Source organism: Tupaia chinensis, unplaced genomic scaffold, assembly GCF_000334495.1.
Source record: "Tupaia chinensis unplaced genomic scaffold, TupChi_1.0 Scaffold000140_1, whole genome shotgun sequence".
Classification (NCBI taxonomy): Eukaryota; Metazoa; Chordata; class Mammalia; order Scandentia; family Tupaiidae; genus Tupaia; species Tupaia belangeri.
Window position 1 is genome coordinate 6,182,236 of NW_006159610.1, and position 11,194 is coordinate 6,193,429.

Consider the following 11,194-nt stretch of genomic DNA (forward strand, 5'->3'; position numbering starts at 1 on the left):
CCAGTGCTGTACCCACTATACCACCTGCTGGCCCCCATGATAGCTTTTTTTGTTTTCTTTTTTTAGAGAGAGATTTTTACTATAGGGCATGTGCGCTTGCCAGAGAGACTGAAAGCAAGAAGTCACCCCCGGGTGATGGCCATGCATAAATGCACTCACATTCGCCCAGCATGGGTTTTACTGGTTCCTGGACCCAACTCAGGTTGACTACGTGGGAATCCAGCAAATGTAACTATTAGCCATTTGCTGGTCCTTCTGACCCCCATAGTAGTTCTTTAAATTCTTAAAATCATAGTTTGAGTTCTCCAAATTTACCTTTTCTTTTCTTTTTTAAAGTGATTTATGCTGGTTTTACGTAATACATCGTTGTGTGGAGGATTTTAGTTTCTGGATTATGGTAAAAAAATGAAAGAGTCTCAGGTACCAACAGATGGCATATTGGCTTTGTCACTGGGCTTCACGTGTCTACTGCAGTTCAAGTCCTGGACCCAGTGGCTTAAACTCACCCCCGGTATGTGTTCGCATGCATGCGACCTCAAGATCCCAAGAGGAGATTGGAGGAAGAAGGGATTGTGGTGTGGCCTTCCCCCCTGGGGGGTTGATTTCTTGCTTTCTGTCTCTATCTTTCCTGTGAGTGCACGTGCCCTATTGCAAAAGTCTCAATTAAAAAACAAAGGGTTCTTGGCCCAGCTGTTGGTGTAGATGTTAAAGTGCTAAATCTCCTGTGGTCTAATGTTCAGTTCTAGTCCTGGTCCCGAGGGACTGAAAATCATGCCAGGCACATGTGTATATGTGCATGCCCAAAATACCGGGAGAAGAGTGGAAGAGAAGGGATTGTGGTGTGGCCATTTCTTTGGGTTGGGGGTGATTTCTGACTTTCTCTCTTCCCCTCTGTCTCTCTTGCAAGCACACACACACCCCATAGTGAAGAAAAAAAAATTAGAGCCTTTGTTAGATTCCAATTACTTGTATACTTCATGGTTTACATGATTAAATACACTGGACTAACTTTGCTGTTGATTCATTTTTATGCATTTTTCAAATACGGCAATGATTTTCCTTAATCATTGTAGTCTACTGTGGTGAAGATTTACATTTTTCTGACATTGGATGCTTCCCAGCCTATCTAGTTTCTTTGATTCCATAGCAGTTATTAATATCAAGCAATTATCTTGAAGAACTTCCCCACTTGCATTTTGACTTTTTGATGCTAGTATAGGCAAACCATAGAAATGAAGATTTTTCTTTAATCTCATAATGTTTAGTGGATTCCCTATTACTGTTTTCTGCTTATATAAAATACTCTGGTGTGGTACTGTTTTCTCTCCTTTTCATCTGTAAGAAAATACAGTAGCATTCCCATTTTCTCCAGTCAAAGCAAGAAAATATATTGTTCATGCAACATAAGTAGTTACTTGGTTGTTGATGTTGAGATAAATGTGTCATTAAAAGTAGCAATCTGGTATTGTTGTCTTTGGCTTCTGTTGAGATATAATGATTATTGTAACTCTTCCAAAGATAAGAGTATCACATTTATACTTTTCTACTTAGTTGCAGTGAATAGGACAGTCCTTGTTCAGAAACAGTTTCTTTATCTTGTATCTAAGTTCTTTTTTAGTCTGCCCTCTTCCACTCTTTTAGGTTGAGGTTTTTTGTTGTTGTTAGCTTTTATTATTATTATTATTATTATTATAGTAATTTTTTTGAAAAAGAATCTTTCTTTCTCTCTCGCTCTCTCTTTCCTTCCTTCCTTCCTTCCTTCCACTGTCCCTCTAAGGAAGTAAGGAAGGAACATGAGAGAGAAAATGAGAACACAAGCTGCCAGGTCTGAGACTCAAACCCCAGTTAGTCATGTGGGAGTCCTGTACCCTTAACTACCACATCACCTGTCAACCCCAAGTATCATACATAGTTATCTTTCTTAATCATACTTTCTCTTAAAATGTGCTCACTCTTCTCCTTTCATTTTATTTATTTTTTTAAAAATTGAAATTAGCGACTATATTTTTCAGAAGAATATTTCTGCCATCTCATCTTCAAGCTAATTTAAACTGAAGTACTCTCAGAAATAGCACAGTTTTCAAAGGCTAAAAACACTTTCGACTGATTTAGACAGTAAAACATTCATTTTAAATGTTGTTAAAAATGCTTTAAACTATATATGTTTTTTTCTCTTTCATTTAACTTTCAGAATAATTGAAGTCAATCAAAATCAAAAGCAAGTAGAACAGGATATTAAAGTTGCCATATTTACATTGATGGTAGAAATAAACAAAAAAGGAAAAGCTCTACTGCACCAGCTGGAGGTAAGTCCCTGCTCGTGGGCAGTGTGTTGCAGTGGGCCAACAGTATTTTCTAGTGTTTTGTTTTTTTTTCCATTTGAAGTCATAGCACTTTCATGTCTTTCCACTTATGATTTAATAATAGTTCTTCATTTCCACGTTTTGTTTTGTGGCATTGTACTCTGTAGCTGACAGTTTATTGGTTTATGTTACCCTGAGAATATCTTTCCTGTCATTGTTCGCTTCATAAAACATAGCTTGATGCCTTGACTTAGGAAGATCTCCATGAATGTTGAAGACATGGGTCATTTTAGAGATTGAAGTGGCGACTTTGCAGCACAGAGGATTACAGTAGAGAAAAATTTTCTGAAAGACACACCCTTGGTTACACAGTCATATCACTTCACAACGGAGACAGTTCCTGAGAAATGCGTCAGGCAATTTCATTTTTCTGTGAATATCGTATACTTTGACAGACCCAGGTGGTATAGCCTATTAAACTCCTAGGCTACATGGATGGCCTGTTGTCCTAGGTTACAAATCTATGTAGCACATCATTATACTGCATATTGTAGCAATTATAGCATAGTGCTAAGTATTTGTATATTTAAGCACATTTGGACATTGAAAAAACACTGCAAAAATACGGTATAAAAGGTAAAAAATGGCCAACTTATATAAGGCACTTACACGAATGAAGCCTCCTGGACTGGAAATTGCTCTGGTTGGGTCAGTGAATGAATGTGAATGCCTAGAATGTTGTTACGTATTGCTACAAATATTATAAACATTGAACATTTAAGCTATACTAAATTTATTTTTAACATTTTCTTCAATAATAAATTAACTTTAGCTTATTGTAACCTTTTTACCTTGTAAACTTAAATTTAAAAAAAATTTTCTTTATCAGAGGGCATGTGCATACACCAGAGATACAGGAAGAGGAAAGGAATGTTAGAAAACACCTCCCCAGGGACAGTCATACCACAATCCCTTCTTCATTTATCTCTCTTAGGCACACACACATTCACCTGATATGTTTTTTAAGCCACTGGATTCAGGACTTCAACCGTGTAATCAGCTATGTGAGATCCAGCTACCTTAAACACCAGGTCATGGACTGGTCCATATTTTTTATTTTTTTTTATAAACTTTTGACTTTTTTATAATAACAGTTTAAAACACAGTTGTACAGCTGTATAAAGTATTTTCTTTCTTTGTATCCTTAGTCTATATGCTTTTTCTTTTTCTTTTTTTGGAGAGATTTTTGCTATAGGGCCTGTACGCTTGCCAGACAGAGACAGAAAGCGAGAAATCACCCCCCAGGGGGGATGGACACGCCGCAATCCCTTCTCCTCCATTCTCCTCTCAGGATCTTGGGCACGCACACACACGCGCCCGGTGTGAGTTTAAGCCACCGTTCCAGGACTTGACCCTCGGTCGACTACGTGAGAGTCCAGCGACATAGCCATTACGCTAAGTGCTGGTCCCTATATGCTTTTTCTATTTAAATTTGTTTATAAGCATTTTGGTTAAAGACTAAGACAGAAACATACAACAGTGTAGGACTACACAGGGTCAGGATTGTCACTGTCACTATTTTCCACCTCTGCATCTTGTTCTTTCAGAAGAAGCATGGCAAACAGCATGAGATTAAATTAAGCACAAGAACAAACAATGCCATCAGGAGACACAGTAAATACAATATGTATGACACTGCTGCGAGTGTAGCAGGCCACACTGTATCGCAGTAAAGTATTTTTTTTTTTAGGAGAGATTTTTGCTATAGGGGACATATGCTTGCTGGAGAGGCAGACAGAAAGTGAGAAATTATCCCCCAGAGAATGTGGCCACACAAATCCCTTCTCTTCGATTCTCCTCTCAGGATTTTGTGCTTGCATGCACACATGCCCGGCATGAGATTTTTAAGCTGCCATGTCTAGGACTCAAACCATGGTCGACTAAATGGGGTCCAGTGATATAACCATTACGCCATCTGCTGGACCAAACATTTTTTTTTTAGAGAGGTTTTTGCTATAGGGTGCACATGCTCGCCAGAAAGACAGAGAGAGACAGAAAGTGAGAAATCACCCCCAGGACGATGGCCACACCGCAATCACTTCTCCTCTCGGGTTCTTGGGCATACATGCAAACGCAGTGTAATGGCTATGTCACTGGACTCCCACGTAGTCGATCGTGGTTCGTGTCCCGGACCCGGTGGCTTAAAACTCACGCCAGGCGCGTGTGCGTGCATGCCCAAGATCCCGAGAGGAGAATGGAGGAGAAGGGATTACAGCGTGACCATCCCCCCTGGGGGGTGATTTCTCGCTTTCTGTCTCTACATCTCTCTCTGTCTGTCTGGAGAGCGCACGCGCCCTAGAGCAAGAACCTCTCAACCAAAAAAATTACTTTTTTTTAAAAAAAAATTATCATTATTTTGGGACCAGCAGTTAGTATAATGGCTATGTTGCTGGCCTCCTATGTAGTCGACTTCCATTCGAGTACTGGACCCAGTGGCTTAAACTCACGCCAGGTGCGTGTGCATGCGTTTCCAAGATCCCGAGAAAATTGAGAAGGATTGCGGTGTCGCCATCACCCTTGGGGGTGATTTCTCACTTTCCATCTCTCTGTCTATTTTTCTGTTGAGTGCACACACCCTATAGCAAAATCCTCCCCGCCCCCCAAAAATTATTATTTTTAATTTGACCATAGCAAGACAGAGAGAGAGCAAGAGAGAAAGTGAGCTGCCAGGTCCAGGACTTGAACCACGGTCAGCCCTGTTTAAGTCCAGCACCTTTCACCACCATGCCACTTGCCAGCCTTTATTTTCTTCCCCCAACATTTTTTATTCAATTAAGTAGAAGATATACTCTCAAATAATGATGAAAATGTGTAATATAATAAATACATAAGGGAATAGTACTAATTTACTGTTGAGAATTAAATACTGTGTGTAATCGTATGTGCCACACTTTCACATGAGTGGCAGCAGACCGTGTTTGTTTACATCAGTGTCACCACAAACATGTGAGTAATGCCAGGCTGTATGGTGTTGAGGTGTCATTAGGCTGTAGGGATTTTTCTGCTCCGTTGTGTTTTGAGAGCACTGAGCATCATGATGTATGTGGTCCAGAGTTCACTAAAATGAGATGTGGTGCGTGACTGCACTACAGTGCTTTTCTCAAATACATCCATTTAAATTTGTGAGAAATTAGGTAAGAGAATGTGGCAGCTTGGTGCCAGCAGGTGGTTTGGTGGTTAAAGCATTGAACTCTCACATAGCCAGCTGTGGTTTGAGTCCTGAACCTGGGGGCTAGAACATCACACCAGGCGTGCATGCCCTAAAATCCCGACAGGAGATTAGAGGAGAAGGGACTGCAGAGTCTCCATTCTCTCTGCGGGGTGATGTCTTACTTTCTCTCTCTCTGTCTCTCCTCTGCAGAGTGCACATGCTCTATGGTAAATACCTCATTGAAAAAGTGTCTGCTGCCCTCAACATTTTATGCGGTTAATTGTCAAAGAGCCCCCTTTGTTTGAAAAGAATGATTTATTTCATGGTATTATTATTGTTATTACTTTAATTTGACCAGAGAGAGACAGAGAAGAAGGAAGGAAGGAAGGAAGGGTGGGAGGGAGGGAGGAAGGGAGGGAAAGTGAGCCACCAGATCTGGTACTCAAACCATGGTTGAGCATGTAGGAGTCCACACCCTAACCCCTGTGCCACCTGCCAGCCCCTCAAAGCAGCACTTTTAGGGGAAGGTATTCAAGGCAATTAGGATAGTCATTTCTCACTGCAAGTAAGAAGACCTTTACTATCTTCATGGCATCAGTGTCCAAAATCAGCACTTGACCTCCCATAATAGGAGGTTATAATGCCCCGTAATTGTATAATCTTTAGGTATTCTTAGTATATTGGTGTAGACGGAATTCATAATAAAGAAGCAGTTCAAGATGAGAAAAGAATAACAGAATCCTGATGTTTTAAGATTTGAGGATAAGGAAGATTCCTAGAAATAATTGAGTTTGACCTCTTTATTTCATACTTGGCCAAATTATGTGGTCTCTGTCCGAAAATTTTGTCTGTCCTGATAGGTCATTCGTATGGTTTATCAACCACAGAGGAGACAAAGACTGAAATAATTCTCTTCTTTTGGAAGCAAATAGTTATTTATGGAGAAAGTATTCTGGGCAGGAGGAATCAGACTCCATTTATAGTTACTGTTTTTTCACGGTACTGCCTTTTTAACTTTTTTTCATGTTTGTTTCATTAAGGACCGAAAGATGAAAAGAGAAAAAGGTACCTTGGAGCAGGGTCTCACCGTGCTCAGCCCTCTTGCCCATTAACCAGCCAGGATAACAGGCACACCCTGAATGTTCAGTGTGAACGAGGATCCTAACTTGGGCCTTCACATAGAACTCCAGTATCTCATAGCAATACCGTACGGGAGCTGAACCCAATTTTTTTTATTTTTTTGGAGGGATTTTCACTGTAGGGCGCATGCGCTCGCCAGACAGACAGAGAGAGACATAGAGACAGAAAGCGAGAAATCACCCCCTAGGGGGGATGGTCATGCCGCAATCCCTTCTCTTCCATTCTTCTCTCGGGATCTTGGGCATGCACGCACACGTGCCCGCCGTGAGTTTTAAGCCACCAGGTCTAGGACACGAACCGCGGTCGACTACGTGGGAGTCCAGCGACATAGCCATTACGCTAACTGCTGGTTCCCCCAATTTAAAGAAAAAAAGAGACACATAGAAAAAGAATTTTTAAAAACATTTATTTATTTATCTTATTTAATTTGTTGTCATTGTTATTATTTTAATTTCACCAGAGAGAGAATGGGGAAGCAGGGAAGCAAGCCCCACCAGGTTTGGTACTCAAACCTCAGCCAGCCATGTGGGGATTTAGTGCCTTTCACTACCTCGCCACCTGCTGGCCTCAGCCATGGTGGAGTTAAGCAGTTTTGCTTTAATTCGAGCCAGTAGAAAACCTCATTCTCTGTTTCCTTGCCATGTCAAGGATGAGGGTTTTTGAGAGAGGCCTTTAAAATAATGCAAGTTCAGTGCTCCACTTTTGAATTCTATGTTCTGGATTTATGTAGCTTTTCTGTGTACATTGACAAAATCATTCACTGTATACATTGACTCCCAAGGTAATTCACAGTAAAGAGACATAACGTGATGCTCCTTTCCAAAAACGTGCACGTGTGTGCGCACGCGCGCACACACACACACACACACACACACACACACACAGAGACACAGGTAAGTTTTATGTCCCATGTAGCATGATTATAGAAACAAACTAGGTGCAGTTGTAGTTAGAACTAGAACTTCTAAAAGGCGAATCATACGATTATTTTATGTGATCCGGTAACTTCTAGATTTTACATCTATTTGACTATAGAACTTAACATGTATTTACTATATTAAAGCTGATCCATAATTTTGTCTTTTTTTTTTTTTTTAAATATTGCAATGTGCAAGAATAGAGATCTAAAATACCAGAACATGTAAAACCAGACCTAGCAGCTGGAGGTGAGAGGATGACATTTGAGATATAATGGGGAAATAAATCCTAGGAGTATTTTTAGTTTCTGTCAATCGAGTACTTAGACCCGGTGGTTATTTTAATTTGGTTGTCTGAAAATGACCACTAAAACATATGTCATATGCAGAAACTAATTCTAACATTCCCTTGTTATTTTCAGAGCCTTGCAAAGGACCACAGAATGAAACTTATGCAACAACAACAGGAGGTGGCTGGGCTCTCTAAGCAGTTGGAACATGTGATGCATTTTTCTAAATGGGCAGTTTCCAGTGGTAGCAGTACAGCATTACTGTATAGCAAGCGCCTGGTAAGATAAAGTGTGACATTTCCCGTACTGGAGAGCTGCAGAGGGAAACAGTTGAGCCACTGCAATGCTGAAGATGCAGAAATGTCCATTGGTCTATTTAGACTTAAATGGCTTTTCTCCTATTTCTAATTTTAAGTAATCAAAATATTTTTGGTTTCAGAACTTTTTAATGGGCATGATTTAGGTATAGCTTCATTTTTCACATTTATTTCTTCCATGAGGGAGAGAGACAGCAACAGAATAAACGCCTCTAAAAGGGTCTTGATTCCAAACCAACCTTAGCTTCAGCCAGCCTTGTGTCATGACACAGCCTCTGTGTCCTGCACACTTGTGGGGAGCCCTGATTTAAACCCAGAACCTTCCTACGTGAGTTATCTTTGCAGATCGTCTTGTTTTACTGTTTTCCTATTTGTTCTTATCCAAGTTTTTAGCTTCCCTAATAACTGCACCACGTGGCCAGCCTAATGCTAAATTTATTTTGACTTTAGTACAAGGAATAGTGTATAGTATTGCTGTCTCAAAACCAGTTTTGAAAAAAAAATTTTTTTTTTTTGGAGAGGTTTTTGCTATAGGGCATGTGCACTCTCTAGACAGACAAAGAGAGACAGATAGACAGAAAGCGAGAAATCACCCCCCCCCAGCAGGGATGACCACGCCACAATCCCTTTACCTCCATTGTCCTCGGGATCTTGGGCTTGCACATACATGCGCCTGGTGTGAGTTTTAAGCCACCAGGTCTGGGACTCGAACCGTGGTTGATTACATAGATTATGCCAACTGCTGGTCTCCCAGTATTTTTTTTTGGAGAGATTTTTGCTATAGGGTGTGTGTGCTCGCCAGACAGAGAGAGACAGAGAGACAGAAAGCGAGAAATCACCCCCCCCCAGCAGGGATGACCACGCCACAATCCCTTTACCTCCATTGTCCTCGGGATCTTGGGCTTGCACATACATGCGCCTGGTGTGAGTTTTAAGCCACCAGGTCCGGGATGCGAACCGCGGTCAACTACATGGGAGTCCAGCGACATAGCCATTACGCTAACTGCTGGGTCCCTGGTCCCCCAGTTTTTAAACATTTTTAAATTTTCTTTTGTCTGTGTTGCTTTTTTGAATGGGTACTAAGTTTTTAGTATGAAATCTGGGTTCATTTGAAGTTCTGATTCATCTGAGAGAATTAACAGATTTAATGAACCATTATTTGTCTTCTGTACTAGCTGGGCTTTATGACGTCTCAGAATTATTATCTAAAATGTGCTTCAGGAGTTTTGACATTTGCATTTTACATGGGTATTAAATAATTTGACAGCAAGAGCTCTTAAATCTGTATATCCAATGACAGTGAAATACGTCATAAAATTTTATAATTTAAGATGTGGAGCAAAATTTGGCCAAATGTGATCTTTTAGACCTTGGTACAACTTAATAAAGTACTCAGGTACTAGCTACCTGACTTAAAGAAAGCTCGCTTCTCTGTAGCAAAAAGGAACACAGTACCTCAACGGAAAACATAAGAAAGTGTTTCCCCTCAAGTGGCTCGCAGCGTATATTTTCTTTCATTGAAGTAGATTCCTTTAACAGAGGTAATGCATAGATCTAATTTTATTATTTTTTCTTTTAGAGAATTAGTTTTTATTTAATTCTTTTGATTATTTTAATTTGACCAGAGAGAGAGAGAAAGTGAGAAAGCGGGCTACTAGGTCTGGTACTCGAACTATCGTCAGCCATGTGGGACTGTCCAGTGCCTTAACTACCACGCCTCCTGTTGGTCCCCCTGATTTAATCATTTTTCCTTGGCAATAAAGCTTATGTTATTTAATGTCCCCAGTAAAAGTCTTAAGATAGGGCCAGCTACTGCATGGTAGTTAAGATAGCTGGATCCCTCATGGCCAGCTGTGTGGTTTGAGTCCCACATCCTGTGGCTTAAAAAGCACTCCCAGACACATGCACATATGTGTGTCTAAAATCCTGAGAAGAGAATAGAGGAGAAGGGTTATGGCATGGCCATCCCCTCACGGGAGTGTTCTATCACTCCCTCGCATTCCTGTCTCTAGTGAGCACATGTGCCCTACAGCAAAAAAAAAAAAAAAAGGAGAGAGAGAGATTTTTGCTAAAAGATGCATGTGCTCACTAGAGAGATAGACAGAAAGTGAGAAATCACCCTCTGGGGGCATGGTCATGCCACAATTCCTTCTCCATTCTCCTCTCAAGATCTTGGAACACACACACACATACCCAGTGTGAGGTTTAAGCCCCTTTGTCTAAGACTCGAAGCCATGTGCCCCGTGTGAGATTCAAGCCTACGGGTCCGGGACTCAAACCACAATCAATTACCTGGGAGTCTGGCAACAAAACCGTTACACCATTTGCTGGTCCCAAAAACTACCAGACATCTTTTATTTTCTAGCATGGAGACGTCAGAATAGTCACTGATGACACAGTGTAGTGAAGTGGGTTGAGGGAACCACAGAGAGGAGTAAGGCTCATAGCCATCGAACAAATAAGTAAATGAATGAATACATACATACTTGGAGGAGATTTGAAACTAAGTTTCCAGAGAAGATACTTAGAATGCTAAGAGAAGCAAGGTAGGGCCAGCCGTTTGCCTAGTGGTTAAGGTGCTAGACTTCCACATGGCTGACCAGAGTTTGAAATCCAGACCCAGCAGTTTGAAACTCAGCCAGGTGCATGTATGTTTGCCTGAAATCCTGAGAGGAAACTAGAGAGAAGGGGTTGTGGTGTGGCTATTACCGTTGGGGGGTGGCTTCTCACTTTCTGTCTGTCTCTATGTCTCCAGGAAGTGCACACACCCTATAGCAAACATCTCTTTTAAATAAATTAAGTAATTTTTAAAAAGCAGGAGGCTAAAATGCTCCCTAAGGACAGTGGATTGGAATGGGAGGCATACATAGGAACTCAGTTTCGTTTTAAATATTTATAACAAATAGATCTAGAAATAGTTGTAGACATAAAATTTATGTGTTAGTATGAGCATGTCTGTTGGTGTGTTGAATAACAATGGCAGTGAGCCTACTGTACTTCCAGATCTTTCCAAATA

The 11,194-nt window shown here is 40.8% G+C and overlaps 1 protein-coding gene across 1 annotated transcript in view; it reads left to right on the forward strand.

Moving 5' to 3' along the window:
* Positions 1–11,194, forward strand: part of TRIM24 (tripartite motif containing 24) — a gene marked incomplete at its 5' end in the record, with an annotated part of 63,271 nt that overhangs the window by 20,409 nt on the left and 31,668 nt on the right. Inside the window, 2 exon segments of the mRNA XM_014586483.1 lie at positions 2,192–2,306; positions 7,994–8,140. Of these exon segments, the coding sequence (XP_014441969.1) occupies positions 2,192–2,306; positions 7,994–8,140 (262 nt within the window).